Source organism: Labeo rohita, chromosome 16 (assembly GCF_022985175.1).
Source record: "Labeo rohita strain BAU-BD-2019 chromosome 16, IGBB_LRoh.1.0, whole genome shotgun sequence".
In the NCBI taxonomy this organism is placed as follows: Eukaryota; Metazoa; Chordata; class Actinopteri; order Cypriniformes; family Cyprinidae; genus Labeo; species Labeo rohita.
The window spans coordinates 16877399-16897844 of NC_066884.1; the positions used below are offsets into that span (position 1 = coordinate 16877399).

The 20446-nt window shown below is 36.0% G+C and overlaps 1 protein-coding gene across 2 annotated transcripts in view; it reads right to left on the reverse strand.

The window, feature by feature from the left end:
- Nucleotides 1-311: 311 nt before the first annotated feature.
- mindy3 (MINDY lysine 48 deubiquitinase 3) overlaps nucleotides 312-20446 on the reverse strand; it is a 56814-nt gene continuing 36679 nt past the window's right edge. For both annotated transcript variants that reach the window (XM_051130956.1, XM_051130957.1), the window contains 3 exons: nucleotides 17243-17330; nucleotides 14316-14387; nucleotides 312-1286 (listed from right to left, as the gene is read on the reverse strand). In XM_051130956.1, the coding sequence (XP_050986913.1) occupies nucleotides 1137-1286; nucleotides 14316-14387; nucleotides 17243-17330 (310 nt within the window). In that variant the 3' untranslated portion in view covers nucleotides 312-1136. The remainder of the gene's footprint in view (nucleotides 1287-14315; nucleotides 14388-17242; nucleotides 17331-20446) is intronic.

A 20446-nucleotide genomic window follows, 5' to 3' on the forward strand; every position in this document is an offset into this window, starting at 1 on the left:
TTCCTTTAACTTATTAATATTGGGGGCATCCAAGTTATTTGAGACACACACACACATATACATGTAGCAACTTTCCTGTAGTGGACAGTTATCATTCATAACATCACTACCATCTCATCTGCAGGTGTAGCCGCACGTTCCTAATGCTGTGGCTTCTATGCCAGGATCTTCTACTGCTTTCCCTACTGACAGCATAAGAAAACATGAAATCTGATTGACAAGGTTAGTTTTTCAGTGATTACCAATTTTTACTGTTATCTTATAGTCAGGAGCATTTCATCTTACACAAGACAAACACTACAGCCCAGACATGAAGAACAAAAGTGTTTATTTTAGTGAACCATCAGGGTCAGAATAAATAAAGGGTGAGCGTTTGTCAGTGTTATTCTTCTTCTCTTTCATGCAGAGAATCCCTCCTGGAGGGTTGTAACTTCAAAGTTTAAATACTAAAATTGCCCTATTCTCCCACTGTCGTTTGGTGCCCAGCATGGGGTTGTAGTGCATTCTTTTGTAAACCTGTCTAAACAGACTTCCTCTTAGGGCTGAGTGCTGCAGAACATGGCAGCTCCTCAGCTGACCACTGACAAACACAAATACTTTATGTCCAACCAGAAGCTTTGGTCAAATGATCCCTTAAATATTTACAACTACCAACAATGAAACTTCAAAATAAAAAAAACAAAAATAAATATTAACAATTCCATAAATTACTCATAAGATCATTACAGATGGTGTGCTAATTCAAAGATTTATCATTTCAGACCAGTAAACAAAATCATGTGGAAAGTTAACAAAAATAATATGAACACCTGCAAAAGCAAATACATTTGGTATTCACAACAGATGGCAACAGAAAGTAACATAATTTAGAAAAAAAACAAAAACATTTTTTTTTATTCAACCCCAGGGCTTTAAACACAAAATTAGCCCAATTATTAAGCCAGTTGAGATGTTTAAAAAGCAAACAAGAGGCTTTGTGTGAGTGCCAGGCGAAGAGCATCGTCTCTCATTTGAACTTCAGGCCCCATGTTGGCCTCCTAAATGTAGTGCAGAGAGAGTGAGGAGTCCTTTGAGCGTTCCTGAAGTCAGCGGGCTGTGTAGCCAGGGGTTGGCAGGTGAAAGGTGAGAGATGAAGGTTAATTGAGGGAGGGCGACCTTTCTGTGGTCCACAGGAGCTCGATGTAGGGCCATTTGGTCTGTAGACAGCGCTTGACCGGGGTGTCGTCCGTACGTACCATGGGGTCCTCAAAACCCATGACCAAAGCGGTGCCCTCGACGTAACTCACCTGGCACAAAGAAACACAAAGGGTGAACATGCAACACATTTGCGTATGTACAGTCACTCAAAATAAAACCATGGACCTTGTTTCTGGGAATGCCAATGTGTCTCTCTCTGTATGAGTCTCATTAGAGACCTGGCCTCTTGCTATGACATCATCAGACATGAGACAGTCAATGGCTTCCATATGGAGGGCGTCATATTGCCAGGAAGGAATCTGCCTTTGACAAAGTGTCTTGATAAACATGCATCCTCATTTTTTTGTGTCTCTTTTGTGTTGCTGTTGTACATTGCGGGACAAACCTGAGAATCCACAGGTTTCACAGGTTTCATTAATGGCAATACTGGAGATCCATTGACCCCTGATGACCTTTAAAATTAGGAATTAAGCTGTGCTGTCCACAATTATGAAGCCTTGGAGTCAATCTTTCCACATAGAGACAATCATCGCCCTTTAGGCACCGCTTAATTCAACCCAGTCTTGAGTAAAAGCCATAAAGCTCCATGGCGCTCCCTCTGGTGGCAGCCACAAACATCTCTACACCAACATCACCAGCCCATTATGCAGCGAGGCTCAGACATGCTAACAGCGGAAACCAGTCTGTCCAAGCCATTGGGAAGCAGATCACACACACTTGTAAGACTCCACTTGTCATTTTTCTTCTGAGTAGCCAACTAACCTCCGCTCAACCTTGTGTTTTTAGCAAAAAAGTTGCTTTTGTCATCAACCATGAGTGTTTTTCGGCTTTCCCAGAGTTAAGAGAACCATCCATGAAAACAAACACACACTGATGCTGACTACAGGGAGATGTTAGATTGATTTAAAGAGATAGTTTACCTAAAAATGAAAATTCTGTCATTAATTCCTCACCCTCACGTTGTTCCAAACCTGTAAGACCTTTGTTCATCTTCAGAACACAAATTAAGATAATTTAGATGAAATCAGAGAGCTTTCTGACCCTGCATAGACAGCAACTCAACTGAAATATTCAAGACCCAGAAAGGTAAGGACATTGATAAAATAGTGAATGTGACATCAACGGTTCAACTGTAATTTTATGAAGCTACAAGAATACTTTTTGTGCACAAAGAAAACAAAAATAATGACTTAATTCAACAAATTCTTCTCTTCTGTGTCAGTCTTTGATGCACGTTCACATAGGGCTGGGTGATAAAGTGAAGACGATAATTATTGCACATTATAAATTTCCTCAATAAAAAATGTTCGATATAATGTTTATGCGGCAGAGGCGGAACGAAAGAGCGCTAGTCATTTGAAGCGCGCCATTCTTACAGTTTATCCACTCGGGTCAAAATCCAAATGCCTGCGTGGTGCAGAAGGCTTTTAATCTACAAATCACAATCATTTACCATAGATTTACTGTAGTAGCACTAACTGCATCATGGTATTGTGTCAGAAATGTTGGTATTCTTGTTGGATGTTATTATATAATTAATGTAGACCTGTATTAAATGTATTGAAAGGAGTGATGGAATATAGTTACAGTATTTTTTGTGACTAAGCTATAGCGTTTATGCATTTATACTAAATGTATTTAGACTACTGTTTTTCATATTACATTTTTACTATGGTACTGAGGTGCTACATTTGTGGTTTTAACTGTGAGTATCATGATCTAAATGTATGCTACCATGGAAGACCAATGGTTAATAATAATAATAAAAAAAAAACCCTCAAACAGTCAGTATAATTAAATTTCACCATTTCAAAATAAGGTTGCTAGAATTTTTACCAATATTACTGATTTTGATGATGAACATAAATCTACATCTGCATCCTAACTCAAGCTACTATTAAATGTGTACTTCTAAGAGACAAAATATATATATTATTATTAATATAATGAGGCAACACAAACCTGTTTCTTGATTTAAAACAATTTGTCTCATTAAAACATAGAACTAAGAATTTTTTTTTTATTTTTTATTTATTTTTTGTAAAGTGTAAAAAATTCAAAAACGTTAAGTGTTTGTCATGTTCTAAACATAAATAATAGTTTAAAACCACAAACAATCATCTGGTTTTTATAACTTTTACATTGGAGCAAAAATCTGCCTTTAAACCTAAAAAAATAAAAATGTAACATTTATCATGATAATTATCGATAGACTAATCGTGATAATTTTTTTGTTCATGTCGCCCTACATTCACAAGAGTACACAACACATTCTCGTATCTTCGTAAAATTAAGGTTGAACCACTGATGTCACATGGACTGTTTTATCAATGTCTTTACTACCTTTCTGGGCCTTGAATGTGGTAATAAGAGGGTGAGTAATTAATGGCAGAATTTTCATTTTTGGGTGAACTATCACTTTAAGACCAGCCAATAGGCAGGTGAAGAAAAGGACGTTAAGAGATGATCTCTTCGAGATCTTTCAGATCTGAATTTTCAAAATCTTCAAACCACCTTACTGTACCACTTCAATTACTTCCATATTTCTCAAGCTCCCCATTTTACCCAAGCCCATCAATCCCTATTTTACAGCTGTACTTTTGCTCTTGGCAATAGAATGCAATGGAAGGAAGAGCGACATCCTCCAGCTGACTAAACTGTGAACCATTACCAGCCATTTCAAGGCACAATAAAGCTCTACATCTTGTTAGAACTATAAGGCACACATTCATCATCACAGCCAGTCAACTCTTGTCGCGTGGCCCAGCGGGTTCTCCATGTTAGACGGAACATGCCTTTCATAAAACTTGTCAACACTCTATGTATGTTTACTTGAAATAACCCAAATATTTTCACTGGTCAGCCAGATTGCATGTTCTAAAGGTTTTTGGCCTGTTCGGCTGAAGATAACAGTCTGCTGCTGGTTAACTGGGATTGGGTTCAGCTCTAATTCTAAGTTTTTAAATAAACATTTCTTTATATTCAGACTAAAACAAATGCATGTGTGCTCATAATCAGTCAGAGAATGTCAGTCCGACTGTACACACAAACTCAATAAAGAACTGACTGATCCAATATAAAGCCGATAGGCCTAAATAACACCACACTATTTAATTTACAAGGAGTAAATATAACATGCATAATTTCAGCAATTAAATTAAATTGTAATTATAATTAATAATATTTAATGAAAGAATCAGAAATGAATAATCTGAAAATGATACACTTAAAAAATTCATCATATGAACCTAAAAATAAATCTAAAATAATTCTAAATTAATTGTATATTTATAATTTAATGTATTTTAAATATGTTTAAATAAGTTTATTTTAAATTGTATTGAATGTGTCATACAGGTGCATATAAGGGTAAACTATGACAGAATTTGTATTTTTGGGTGAACTGTTCCTTTAAGACTGCTGCAGCCCCAACAGTAGCTGAAACAATTAAATTATCTGAAATATCTAACAAGGAATGAGCCACAGTGTTCAAATCCTGTGAAAACCTGCATATTTAGCCAAGCAAACATCTTATGAATGTGTACTGAATTACATCCAGCAGTAATTAATTTAATAAAATAAACTTTTTGTCAAAGTGCTCTGATGATAAAAACACAAAATTGTTACTGAATCATGCTGACAGCAATGCAAAAGTGGTCCAGAATGCACAAGTGACATGAAGCAGGAGTGCTGGAGGAAGACGGAATGAGAGCAGATCCCTTCGGATGATTGTATGACTTGAGCAGAAAGGCAATCTGGCTTTGGCTTCCAAGTGCCAGTATGGTCTACGTTATAGCCAGAGGAGCTCTTTACATTTTGCAAGGTGTTTGGTTCCTGAGAAAGGGCCCCTGTGAATATACGAGTGGCACAGAGGAAACCTCAACAACAAAGGCTGCACACTTTACTGCTGCTACTAATGCGTTTGCCAGAGTAATGAAGAGTAACCTGTGTGTCCTCAGGGGTCTGATGTGGCAGTTCCTACCCATTATCTCTAAACTTCTGTCAATCTCCTTCTCACACACACGCACTTCCGTTAAGCAGTATATGGTCACGCACACACTCTCTGTGATCAATGAACGTACAAGGCGGTCAGGGGTGCGTTCTCTAGTGCTAAAGGATGGCATGTGTAAATGTCATTAGCACTCTTTATGGGGATGTGTATGGAATACAGGCAATGGTTCACAATGGTTAGAAAAAGCACTTAACTACCGGTGGCAATATAGAGAACATGGGATGAGAATAAGCACCTGGAACAACATCAGAGTTAATATTAAAAGTATATAAGGAGTCTTTGTTTTAAAGGAGAAGTCCACTTACAGAACAAAAAATGATAGATAATGTACTCACCCCTTGTCATCCAAGATGTTCAAGTCTTTCTTTCTCCATATAAATGAACTGGTATGGTGCCCCGATTTTGAAATTCCTAAATGCAGTTTAAACGCGTCTTCAAACGATTCTAAATGCGGTTGTTAATGGATCCCAGCTGAGGAAGAAGGGTCTTATCTAGCGAAACGATGGGTATGTTTTAATAAAAATAATACACTTTATATACTTTTTAATGTCAAATGCTCATCTTGTCTTACTCTGCCTGAGCTGTTTGACAGGTTAGGGTATGTCGAAAAATTGCCATCTCTTGTTCTCCCTCAACTTCAACATCGTCTTAGAACACTGTTTTACCTTTTTTGTTAAGGGTGTTTGATCTTCTTTGCATGTTCACTTTGCAAAGACTGGGTCGGTACTTCTGCAGCGATGTAGGATGATTTTGAAATGATTTTTTAAGTTGAGGGAGAAAATACGATTGGAGTTTTTCAACATACCCTAAATGTCTTGAGCCAGAATACACAGAGTTTCAATGAGAGCAAGACAAGACGAGCGTTTGAGATGATAAAAAAAAAAAAAATAAATAAATAAATAAATGTATTTATTATTTTTTTTTAATGAAAATAACCGATCGTTTCGTATGAAAATAAAAGATTGTTTTCGCATTTGGGATCGTCTGAAGCTGCATTTAAACTGCATTTTGGAAGTTCAAAATCTGGGCACCATAACAGTCCATTATATGGAGAAAAATCCTGAAAGTTTAACTCAAAAAACATAATTTCTTTAAGGCTAAAGAGAGAGAAGAAAACAAAAAAAAAAAAAAAAAAGACAAACATCTTGGATGACAAGGGGGTGAGTACATTTCTGTTCTTGACATGGACTTCTAGTTTAAGTGTTTTTTAAAAACTTATTTTAACTAGCAAAACAAACTACTAGCAGGGGTGTGCGATATATATATTGTCTACGACAATATTGCATTGTTTGTCATTATCGAGTATATCACAAAAACACAGAGTGTGCTTGCACAGACTTTGTGATGTAGACTACTGCTCTACTGTAGACTACTGCATGATTTAGACTATTAAAATACGTTTATTTTCCCGTTTCGTAGAAGATGGCAGCATAAGAGAAACGCTCCCCAGTCGACAATTATTCTCCCTTAATTCAAAGACATTTGATACGAAGTATCATTATAAATAACATGGCAGAGGGGGAGAAACACATGAAAACGCGGGGAAAGTCGATTCTGAAACCCGAAAAAGATGGTAAAGCTGACGAAGATGGTGAACGACGAGGGCAGACAAATGAGAGAGATCAAGATGGCGATGCAAAAACGTCTTCGCAAATTACTGCCGCGATACAAGAGAGTATATCGGCAATTCACAGTCAGATTTCTGCGCTACGCTCTGATCTCAAAGATGACATGACTGACTTTCGTCAGAAAATAAGGGAGGACATCAGACACGACCTGACAGAATTTAAAGAAGAAATCAATCGAAAGATGAGCGAAGTGACGAAAACCCAGCAATCAACATCGGAAAGAGTGAATGAGATGGAAAAGAGAATCGCGGATCTGGAAGAGTGGGCCGTGGATGTGAGAGACGCGGTCAGCAACACTTTGAAAGTGCAAGAGAACTTGCAAGCCAAGTTATCTGACCTGGAAGGCCGCTCCCGACGCAATAATCTACGCATCTATGGGATGCCAGAAGGATGCGAGGGAAGCAATGTGAAGGAATTCGTTGCTGAATTTATTAAGTCCGAGCTAAACGGTCTACAGGACATTGACCTACAGATACAGAGAGCTCACAGAGCTCTTGTTCCAAAGCCCAGTCAAGAAGCACAGCCTAGATCATTGGTGATCTGCTTTCTTGAATATCGTGTCAAGGAAATGGTACTTCGAGCTGCATGGAACAAGAAAGATTTACGCTACCAGGGCCGGAGAATTTTTTTTGACCACGACTACGCGACAGAAATTCTTCAGCGCCGCAGGGAATACGCGGAAATAAAGAGAGCTCTCAAGAACAAGCAAATACGCTTCCAAACACCATATCCAGCGAAGCTGAAAGTATTCCTCGACAGCGGGATCAAGGTTTACAACAGCGCGACAGAGGCTTCGCGAGACCTGAAGAAGGAAGGAATCGCACTTGACCTAACTGAGCGCACTGGACAACCCAGCCGTCCGCTTTGGCAGAGTCTGCGATGGGAAAAAGAAACGTCAGCAAGGAGTAAACGCCAGCAGAATCGTCAGTCACAAATACGTGAAAAACTGAGGAGTTATCAACACATTCCCGGCTCGAAGAACGACAATGTGACTTTGTGAATTCAGGACTAATGGAGAAGTAATAAGTGGATATATCCTTTAAAGTTCTGGTAGCACAACGGGTGAAAGACAGTATGTTAATATGTTCACCTTAATATTTAAAGTCTAGTATTTTAGATCATTCATTTTCATTCATTTCTTAAATCGCCACTCTTGATTTTAAACCTCTAGCCTCGTCATGGGTAACCCCCTCCGCTTACTGTATGAGATCATATACATTGACGTAAGGGGACTAAATAATTCGGAACTTTCTCGTGATTGTTTACTAAATTTTGTTTATATTACGAGCTAAGAGGCCCTCACTAAAAGTGAGGATTTACCCTCTGTTGAGAGGGTTATAATTGTATAACCCTTAAGGTGGAAATCCTTGTTTAGAACTTCGGAATGATTTTGTTTTCAGTTATAAATAGTTTAGAAGTTGTTTTGGTTTTATATCACATTGTTCTGACTCTCATGGGTACCTTCAGTCAATACATAAAACTATGTTTAAGACATATCAGGAATATAAGATAATGACTCTTAATGTCAACGGGTTGCATAACGTGGTAAAAAGGAGCAAGGCCATAGCAAAAATTAAGAGAGAGAAAACAAACATCATATTTTGGCAGGAGACACATTTGTCCGATTTGGAACATGAAAAATTAAAAATATTGGGTTTTAAAAACTGTTACTTTTCATCACATCAGTCTGGTAGAAAACGAGGGGTAGCTATTTTGATACCTAATTCACAAACCTTTGAGTTTATGTCTGAACTTAGAGACAAAGAAGGAAGATTCATATTGGTAAAAGGAAAATTAGATCAAAAAATGGTTACTTTATTTAATGTCTATGCTCCCCCTGGCAGTGGGAAACAATTCTTTAAGAAAATATTCCAGTTGATAGCCTCAGAAACAAATGGTACGTTAATATGTGGAGGAGACTTGAATATCCATCTCCAACCTAAACTGGACCTGTCTAGCGTAAAAAGAACAAAGATAGTAACCTCACAGGCGTCTATGGTGAGGAAACTAATAAAAGAGTTAGGCCTAATTGACATCTGGAGGGAGTTAAACCCTAAAGGTAAACAGTATACATATTATTCAAATCCTCACTTAGTTTATTCCAGGATAGACTATTTCTTCACATTTAAATCAGACCTTCATATAGTTAAAGATTGTAGTATTGGCGTGAGAGATATATCAGATCATGCTGGTGTTTATCTAAAATTACGTTTAGATAACATGCCAAAAAACAGAATCTGGCGTTTAAACACAGGAATATTAAATGATACAACAGTACAGGAGGAACTGAAAATTGAATTTGAGCACTACCTACTGAACAATGATAATGGAGAGGTTTCACCTCATGTGTTATGGGATGCCTTTAAGGCAGTTATACGGGGGGAAAATTATCCTCTTGACTTCCATGCGGAAAAAGGCTAAACAGAAGAAGTTACAAGAACTACAAGAGAAAAAATAAAAAAATTAGAAGATGAGCATAGACAGAATAATAATTCAAATCTGCTGAATCAAATAAAGATGCTGAGAGATGAAATTAATAAAATATATGAAGACGATGTAGAAAAACAGGCCAAATTTACTAAACAAAGATTCTATGAAACTGGGCCCAAAGCCATGAAACTTTTAGCTTGGCGTCTCTGCAAACAAAGAACAAAAAACATAGTAAAAAATATTAAAAACCCAATTACAGGGAAAATAAGTAATTGTATAAAGGATATTCAAAATTCTTTTGAACATTTTTATAAAATTCTTTATTCTCAACCATCTCAAACAAATTCGCAAATGATTTCAAATTTTCTTGACTCATTGGACTTACCATCAATTGGCTCAGAACAAAACAAAACATTAACAGCAGAACTAACACAAGATGAATTAGATAAAGCAATAAATAGTTTAAAGACAAATAAGTCTCCCGGAACTGATGGATATCCATCTGAATGGTATAAAATATTTCACTCTGAATTAACACCCTTACTTCTCAGATCATTTAACCATACACTTAAAGAGGGAGAGCTTCCGCAGTCTTGGAAAGAGGCTATCATATCGGTGATACATAAACAAGGAAAGGACAGTAAAGAATGTAGTTCATATAGACCCATCTCAGTTCTTAATGTAGATTATAAACTGTATACTTCAATCCTAGCAAAAAGATTAGAAACCATTCTACCAGATTTAATAGACCATGATCAGACCGGGTTTATTCAAAACAGACAGACCCATGATAATATTAGACGTACACTTCAAATAATGAGTCATATTACCAAAAACAAAATTAGTTCAGTCTTTCTTAGCCTAGACGCAGAGAAAGCCTTCGACTCTGTGAGCTGGCTATACTTATATCAAGTGCTACATAGGTTTGGTTTCAATGAGAAATTTATTAATTCTATTAAAACATTATATTCGGCTCCCACTGCAATATTAAAAATAAATGGTCATTTATCTCAGAGAATTACCTTGGAGAGAGGAACTCGACAGGGATGCCCACTGTCCCCATCCTTATTTGCGCTATTTATTGAACCCCTCGCCCAATTAATCAGAGAAAATATGGACATACAGGGCATAAATATTAAAGGTAAAGAAGAGAAGATAAGTCTTTATGCTGATGACATCCTTGTTTATTTGAGCAACCCTGAAAATACAATACCCAGGTTGTGGTCCTCTCTCAAGGCATTTGGGAGTCTCTCTGGCTATTCTTTAAATGTTACCAAAACACAAATCTTGACATTTAATTTCTCACCCCCCCAGGCTTTAAAAAAGATGTATAATTTTAAATGGGATTCTAAGAGCATTAAGTACTTAGGGGTAAACATACCAAAGGATCCTACTTCAATATATAAATACAATTATGTCCCCATTAACAAGTCAATAGAAACAGATGTGAATAGATGGACATTACTGCCATTAGATATGAGCAGTAGAGTAGAATCAGTTAAAATGAATATAGTCCCTCGTCTATTGTATTTATTTCAGGCCTTACCAGTTGAAATTCCCCAAAAGCAATTTAACAACTGGGACAGAATAATTTCTAGATTTATTTGGAATAGCAAGAAACCACGGATTAAATTTAAAACTCTACAGTTAGCAAAAGAAAAAGGTGGACGGTCCCTGCCATGCCTGCAAGACTACTATATTGCTGCCCAACTGAGAAATTTGGTGTGTTGCTGCGATTCAACCTATACTGCCAATTGGAAACAATTGGAAATCTTGCAAAGCCCAATCCCAGTTCAGTCACTTTTAGGTGATATCAATAAATTTAAGGAGATATCTGAAAACTTAACTCAGTGGACAAAATGTGGTTTAGAACTATGGTATAAATTGATGAGAAAGTTCAAACTAGAGTATCAGATGAGAATATTAACCTGGATTGGTTATGATTCTCAGTTCCTCCCCGCTCAGATGGATAAAAGGTTTCAAAGCTGGGCACAAAAAGGAATAACTGCTTTCTGTTCTATTACATCAAAGGGGGAAATTCAGGATTTTCAGAACTTAAAGATCAAATATGATTTGGAAAAACAGGATTTTTATAGATTTTTACAAGTTCGACATTATTATGATATGAAAATCAGAAGAGTTACAAATGACTATTCCCCTTTGATAAATATGTTTATTAAAGTGTATAATACAAATACTTGTGAAAAACGATTAATATCTGGCTTATATAACTGCATTCAAGATATTAAAGGGCATTCTACTCAGTATATCAAAGAAAAGTGGGAAAAGGAAATGCAAATTTGTATTCCAGCTGAAGAATGGTTGAACTTATGGCATTCACAGTGTGTGACTAGTAATTCTAGGGCTCTAAGGGAATTTTGTTGGAAAAATACAATTCGTTTCTTCATTACGCCCAAAGTAAAAGCAAAACAGAAAGGAATGACAAATCAGGGCACTTGCTGGAGGCAATGTGGGACATTATTGGCTGATCATGTACATGTCTTCTGGTCTTGTCCAGTCTTGAATCTGTTTTGGTCAGAAATACATTCAGGCATAGAGGAAATATTGGAAATTAAGATTGAAAAAACAGCTTATATTCTATTTCTTGGCAATATACCTGATTCAGTTAATAAGATGAACAAATATTTACTCAGGATTCTACTAGCAGCAGCAAAAAAAGCAATCACTCGTCTATGGCTTCAGCAGCCTCCCCCAACAAGAACTCAGTGGGAACAAATAGTTACAGAAATTTACAAGATGGAAAGATTAACATTCAGACTGAGACTGCAAGAAGAGACTTTTAAGAAGCATTGGGGAAAATGGACAATCTACACATCAAAACAGAGAGAAGTCAGATAAATCCCAAAGTGGAATATGTGCACTTATTATTGTAAATATATGTAACTAGGATCAATGGCTGCTTGGTAGTACTCCTACAGAAATAAGTATCATGTCTATGAATGTACGACCACAAATATTCTCATATACATGCTTACAAATATTTGCTTATTTTGTAACCAGTTGACCAGGCTGAAATTTATTCAATTTATTTTTCACTTATTGTGTTATACTTTGGAAAAATATTTATGTATGTACCCATGAAGGAGTGTTGTTTGTTTGTTATTGTGTTGAAGTTTATAAAAATAAAGTAAAAAAAAAAAAAAAAAAAAAACAAGTGGCTGCCCACATTCGCTCTGCATATCCTTGATGACCATGTAAACAATAACATCATGCTCATTTATTGCATCTCATTTCAGAGGCTAATTTAAGAAAAGTAACCGTTAAATCGCAAAGTAAACAAAGAAATGACAGCATTTTTACATCCCCTCTTGAATAAGACATTCGTGATAACGTAAGCAGCCTGAATGTTCATGTGACGTTTTTAGTTGTGTAGTGTAGACAGAGGCCGTTTCTGAAACGCAGTAAAAATGGAGGTGAAGACGAGGATCATTTTCATTTTAAAACAAAAATTCACTAGTGTAAACAGGGCCCAAGTGACTTACATTTTGAACACAACAGTTCGTTTTTTTTTCTGAATTTCGACAACGAAAAGAGTTTCTAACAAAGCCACAGCAGATCTGTTTTGCATCTCTGAGCAACACACGACGGTGTTTCATTACTGAACTAATCAGTCATTTGAACAAATTGGGGACTCAAAAATTCACTAGCCACCTAGTAGGGATTTCAGGTTTCCATTTACAGTATATTTTTCCTTCCTCCCCTCCAAATTATTTCAAATACCAATATTCAACTTTTTTTAAAACAAAGCATTAATTATGCATTTGTAACTGCAGGTATACTATATTTATGCCCTGCATTAAACTGTGTGAATGCATCTAAATGCCATTTCAAATGCAGATTCTGTGTCACCTTTGCATTACAAACACAAATTTTGTTGACATCGATTTCATTTGATTGGTAACAGCCGTATAATGTCTTACTATATAAATGTATTAATATGCATACATTTAATTAGGTTAGAAAAAAATATGGTAAAAATTCCCATTAAAAAAAAACTTAATTTCTGTTACTCCAGAAGTAACCACCCCATGAATACGAAGAATATCAAAGGCTTTGGGCATTTAAACCTTTTACCAGCACAATAACACGCTCAGCAAAATATTGCCTAATTATCGTTATCAACAAAATTCCAGAAAAACATCAAGATATTTTTTTAAATCATTATCACACTCCTAACTACTAGTTTAAATGCTTTTGTGTAAATTCAATAAAATTAATTTCTAAAAGAATATACAGATGCAATAAACCATTAAAATATTCAAAAATGTATAGTAAAAAAATGTTAATTTTAATTTGACAACTAAAAATGTAACTAATATCAAAAATAACAATGCACAAACATTCAATTGCTTCCTCTTGCTTTTTAAAAATTCTATCAGGTTTTGCCAATTTAATATTGGAGATGCGTGAGAACCAGAGATGATTCTTAATGTTTTCTTTTCTGTTCCACAGAAGAAAGAAAATCTCTTATGGGGTTTGTGGAACGACATAAGGGTGAATAAATGATGACAACTTCATTATTTCTGTAGCTATAATTGCTAAAACTAATATAAAAATTAGACCAGAAAATAAAACTGAACAAAGACTAATAAAACCACAGAAGAAACTAAACTGAAACTAAAAGTCAAACCTGAAAATAATATTACACTAAAATGCATTTGACCATGTGTTTTTTAAATGATGCAAATCATCTTGCCTGGTTTGACTTTATATAAACACAAATGAAAATAAAGAGAACCAAGAGCCTGAGACATTAGTCCAGTAAAACGGTTTCAGATTTTTGTGGCTTCAATATACTCTGCCCAGTCTCGAAAGCTGTCGACACTCACAGGAATGACTTGGAAGGCTAGTAGGAGAGCTTGTAGTGGTGTGGGCCGTAGGACGGGGTGGCTCACAGACTCCACATCCCAGGGATCAGACAGGATAAGACTGACCCACCAGGGCTTTCATGCCAGCATGGGTAATATGTGCTATTAAAGTGTGCTTGCATGCGTAGGCATTAGAAAATGAGCATGCGTGTGTTTTACCTTCTCATTGTGGTTGGACTGCTTCAGGCCATTATAGTGATACACAGGAAATGAGTCTGGGATCACAGAATCCTGGAAAAGTGAGACGACACGTGTCAGCGTGGACATGTACATCATCAGGTCTGTGGAACATCAGCAAACAGCTCACTGTGACATATACTGCCTAGATCTGACTCCATCCATAGGATGCCAGAAAAACTTTTCCATGAGTTGAGACAACTTAACCAAATATCCAATTCCAACTCAAACACATCAAAACACACTCCATAAACTTGAACAAGAGAGCCTAAAACAGCGGTTCAGTAAATGGTTTTAGACGTAATGACATGTTCAAAACTGGCTGATACATTGCTTTAAGTCTAAAACAATCACATACACACACCCCCCCCATGCAGCTGCTGAAAAGACCTGATTGCAAACCATTGCCAGAACTCTGCAGACCAACTCAAACCAGCAGCAAAACCCAAGCACAGAGTCTTGACAGGAGCCAAATACCTCTGTCTAGCCCCCATACCGCATGCCTTCCTCGCTGCCAAAACTACAACAGCGGGCTGTGTGTGCGTGTGTGTTTGAGTGGGCCTGAAATAGGGTTAGAGTGTTTGATTTGATGGTAAATTGAGGCCTTTTTGCATGTATCCCTAAAGCCCTAATCTATTTAACACAGAGCAGTGCAAGTCCATGCCAAATATAACCATCAGCTTCTCCCCCACCTCTCTCTCTCTTTCTGAGGGGCTACATGTACATAGATTTAATCTGGGGCTGATTGTAGGTTTATTTGAACGTAATGAAAAAACAGCAAGAAAAAGCAAACAACGTTGAGCAAGAGCAAGAATCAAGGGGGAGAAAAAAAAAGACCGCAGGATAGCCATGATAAGAGAAGTAGCTATGTTCTAAAACACAGTGAGCTGCCTAGCTGTCTGTTGCTTTCATAGGCATCTTTCTAACCAATGAACCTCATAAAATACTGATTTTAAACTACATAGGCAGCCACTCTGAGTACCACACAAATACTCAACTCACAGTTGATACAGATATTCAATCGAGTTTGAGCTTAGCATGTTAAAGAGATAGCTCACCCCAAAATGAAAATTCTGTCATTAATTACTCACCCTCATGTCATTCCAAACCCATAAGAATTAGTTTATCTTCGAAACACAAATGAAGATATTTTTGATGAATCCCAGAGCTTTATGACCTGCATAGACAGCAACGCAACTGACACTGCCTGTTCAAGGCCCAGAAAGGTAGTAAGGACATCTTTAAAATAGTCCATGTAAAATCAGTGGTTCAGCCTTAATTTTATGAAGCTAGAAAAATAACTTTACTCAACAATTTCTTCTCTTCTGTGTCAATCACACAGAGACTGATGCAGAAGAAAAGAAATTGTTGAATAAATCATTATTTTTGTTTACTTTGCACACAAAAGTATTATCGAAGCGAAAAACCTAGGACTAGTTCTCAAAAGCAGGTTTTGTTTTTTTTTTTAATCATTTAACAAATGGTTTGTTTGACAGCAGTGGTTCTAGAAGCAAAGCTGTTTGGAATGAGGAGGTCTGTCGTATCATACGAATATTGTGCGTATGTGTGAAAACAAACAAACAAACAAAAAAAAAAGAAAAAAAAGAAAGAAGCACAATATACAATCGTTTACGCCTTTGAAAAATGCGGCATCATCCCCCAGGAACTGATTACTTTCAAATTTCTCACAAATCAGGGTCATGAGTCAAACAGGCCCACTGAGTTATTTTGATCGACCTCCGTTAACCTTGTCTAACAGGTGCTCAAAGTTCATCGGCCAATGGCGGCCATGTTTTTTGAGATACGCAAATGTCCTTATAGTCACTTATGGCACACTGGACCAAGACCATGCTTTATATGGTTTATCCCCTCTTACAGCGCCACCAAGTGGCCAAGCTCTGCAACTTTTTTCACGTGACCTCAGATTTAGCTCTTACATGCGCTTTGTGAGTCTGGTGAAGATACCTCATTCTGTTCAAAAGTTATAGCAGTAGAGAGTCGAAAGTCAACTTTTTTTTGGATAATTATTGATATTCACTCTCCAGAGAATCTTCCTGCACTTGTTTGGTTCTGATCGGGTGAAAGACTAGTTCACAAAAGTAGGTTTAAAAAAAAAAAAAAAAACACCCCAAAATTTTAAGGGTGACTGATGGATCCGAGGCATAAGCCATGCATTCCTACAACATAAGACACTTACGACAAACAGTTTAGGAGTTTGATTTTGTACTTTTGCTGCTGTAGCGCCCCCGTCAGGCCAGTTGGCGCAAGCCTTGGTGACGCTGTGAGTACTACCATCCTTCCATCCTTCCAAACCGTAAGTCCCTATGACTTACGGTTTGGTCCACCCAATCAGTTGTACGTGGAGATTGACCATTCTAACAATTACAATAGGGTTTTCAGCGTTATGTGCTTGAACAACTAAAAAAATAAGGCATCTTAGGTGGCAGCTTGATGTGCATTGAAGACTAACAAAAGAGTTGAGAACAATTTGTTGAATAAAATCTTTATTTTTATTTTTTTTGCACACAAAAAGTATTCTTATAGCTTTATAATATTACGGTTTAACCACTGATGTCACATGGACTATTTTAATGATGTCCTTACTACCTTTCTGGGCCTTGAACATGTCAGTTGCTTTGCTGTCTATGCAGGGTTAGAAAGCTTGCGAATTTCATCAGAAATCTCTTCATTTGTGTTCTGAAGATAAACTAAGGTCTTTGGAACAAAATGAAGGTGAGTAATTAATGACAGAATTTTCATTTTTGGGTGAACTTTTTCACTTTAACAAGGAGGAGACAATTTATGATCGTCTCAAAGCCTAGAGAGCTGTCAACTTACATGGCAATTTGCTTTTTGTAAACATGTTTAAACATTCAACCTCAAATAGAGAGACACGATGCATGTATTACCTGATCAGGGAAGAACTCCTGTAGAAACTGACCTAACAGAATAATACCCAACCCCTCTGGATCCAGCTTACTCTTCATCAGATTCACACTATGAAAGAGAGAGAGAGGGAGAGAGAAAGAGTGAGAAAGAGAGATAGCGATGAGGGACCATGAAAGGATGTAGCTTGTGTGTCCTCACATGGCATGTTTTCTGCATGTTTTGCTCATTGGCATCCTTGAGCAGTGAAATGTGTTGTCTGAGGCTGTCATCAAAATGAGCTATAATCATGAATTATGATCAGATACTAAACATATAACAGTGAGTAATGCTTGGAATCTGACTAATATTGTTTTAAAAACAACCTCAGCGATGTTAAACCGGGGCAGACTTTTCCTTTTAAAGTCATACAGCGAGACTTGATAACATTACTAACTCTCTCCCACACAAAATCAGTAACCAGAGGATGATAAATGCTCTCTGATGTGATCACAGGTCACTTTAACATACACATAAAAATTGGCAATTGCCAAAACACTGATTACATTGTATGTCATTTCAGAAGAGGCCAAAGGATCAGACTTCATCGACACTTGACCAAACTGCTTTTGACAGAATAGGGTACTGTGTAAAAACAAACACATGACCTAAACTTTATTTAGTCAATTTAACTTTAATATAACAACCCCTTTGAGAGGCTGAAGTTGTCTTTCAAGTTGTCAAAGGTTGATGTAAGAAAGCAGGTGGTTCAAAATTACTCAGATTTCAGTGGGAAACTGTTCAAGAGGTGAAGGTTTCAAAGGGACTATGGTGGGTGTCTTTAAACTGGCTTTAGATGGAATGTCGAGACTTTACTCTCTTTTCCTCCTCTTTGCTCTACAAAGAGTAATGAGTGAATTTGAATGGCATGTGAACCCAAATTATGCAAATAGTGGGAGCAAATACAAATGTCACCTTGCTATGTTAGAAGTAAGTGATATAATGTTTGCTTTTCATAATACATTTTAACAATAAATAAATAAATAAATAAATATATATATATATATATATATATATATATATATATATATATATTACATTACACACACACACACACACACACACTACCAGTCAAAAGATTTTAGTCTTTTCTGCTCACCAAGCCTGCATTTATTTGATCAAAGTACAGCAGTAAAATTGTTAAATATTTGTATTATTTAAAATAACTGCTTTCTATTTGGAAATATTTTAAAATGTAATTTATTTTTGTGATCAAAGCTAAATTTTTAGCATCATTACTCCAGTCTTCAGTGTCACATGATCCTGCAGAAATCATTCTAATATGCTGATTTACTGTTCAAGATTGTTTTTAAATTATTATTATCAATATTTAAAATTGCTGAGTATATTTTCTTCAGGATTCTTTGATGAATAGAAAGATCCAATGATCAGCATTTATCTGAAATAAAAAGCTTTTGTAACATTATACAGTATATACAGTTGGAGTCAGTATATTTTTTTGTAAAGAAATTTTAGAAATATACACTTTTATTTAGCAATAAAAATGTATGCTTCAACTTAATTAAAAGTGATGATAAAGACATTTATAATGTTACAAAAGATTTCTATTTTAGATATCAAAGAAACCTGAAAAAAAAAAAAAAAAATTTACTCAGTTGTTTTCAACATAATAATAATAAATGTTTTTGAGCAGCAAATCAGAATATTAGAATGATTTCTGAAGAGTCATGTGACTGGAGTAATTATGCTAAAAAAAAAAAACTTTGAAATCACAGGAATAAATTACATTTTAAAATATATTCAACAAGAAAACAGTTATATTACATAGTAAATATTTCAAATATTTCAAAATGTTACTGTTTTTGCTGTACTGTCGATCATATAAATGCAGGCTAGGTGAGAAAAAAAAAAAAATTACTGTACAAAAACTTTTGACTGGTAGTGTATTACAATGTAAAAAAAACAAATTATATATATATTTAAATATAAAAAAATATATATAAACATATAAAAATATAAAAAAATATATATATATATTACAAATATAAAAAATATAAGGTAAATATTAAAGGAGAGTCCACTTCTAGAACCAAAATTTACATATAATGTACTCACCCTCTTGTCATCCAAGATGTTCATGTCTTTCTTTCTTCAGCTGTAAAGAAATTATGTTTTTTGAGGGAAACATTTCAGGATTTTTCACCATATAATGGACTGATATGGTGCCCCGATTTTGAACTTTCAAAATGCAGTTTAAATGCAGCTTCAAACGATCCCAAATGCGGTTGTAAACGATCCCAGCCGAGGAAGAAGGGTCTTATCTAGCGAAACGATTGGTTATTTTCATTAAAAAAAAATACAATTTAAATACTTTTTACTCTCAAACTCTCTTAATCTTGTGTTGCTCTCCCGAACATCGCTGCATAAGTACCGACCCAGTCTTTGCAAAGTGAACATGCAAAGAAGATCAAACACCCTTAACAAAAAAGGTAAAACAGCGATATAGGACGATTTCGAAGTTGAGGGAGAACATGAGATGGGAGTTTTTCGACATACCCTAACTGTTATGAACTGGAAAAAAACAGTCGAGGCAGAGTAAGACAAGACGAGCGTTTGACATTAAAAGGTATATAAATTGTATTATTTTTATGAAAATAACTGATCATTTCACTAGATAAGAACCTTTCTGCCCTGCTGGGATAGTTTACAACTACATTTGGGATAATTTGAAACAGCATTTAAACTGCATTTTGTAAGTTCAAAATCGGGGCACCACATCAGTCCATTATATGGAGAAAAACCCTGAAATGTTGCCCTCAAAAAACACAGTTTCTTTACAGCTGAAGAAAGAAAGACATGAAAGACACGATCTTGGATGACAAGGGGGCGAGTACATTATCTGTTAATTTTTGTTCTGGAAGTGGACTTCTCCTTTAAAGTGTTTGGGGAAGGTACTTTTTTTTTTTTTTAATGCTTTTTTCTTACACAATAATCAGTGAAAACAGTTGTGCTGTTGAATATTTTTGTGGAAACAGTGATGCATTTTTTAAGGATTTTTTTTCCAACAATTTAATGCATCCTTGTAATTAGGTATTACTTTCTTTCAGAATTAAAAATTTAGCACTGCTTGAACACTGTACTGACCGATCAGCATCCAGGACTGATCTTGATCTGTTTTATAATCAAAAACATTGTATACACTCACTTCACATACACTTACTACACAC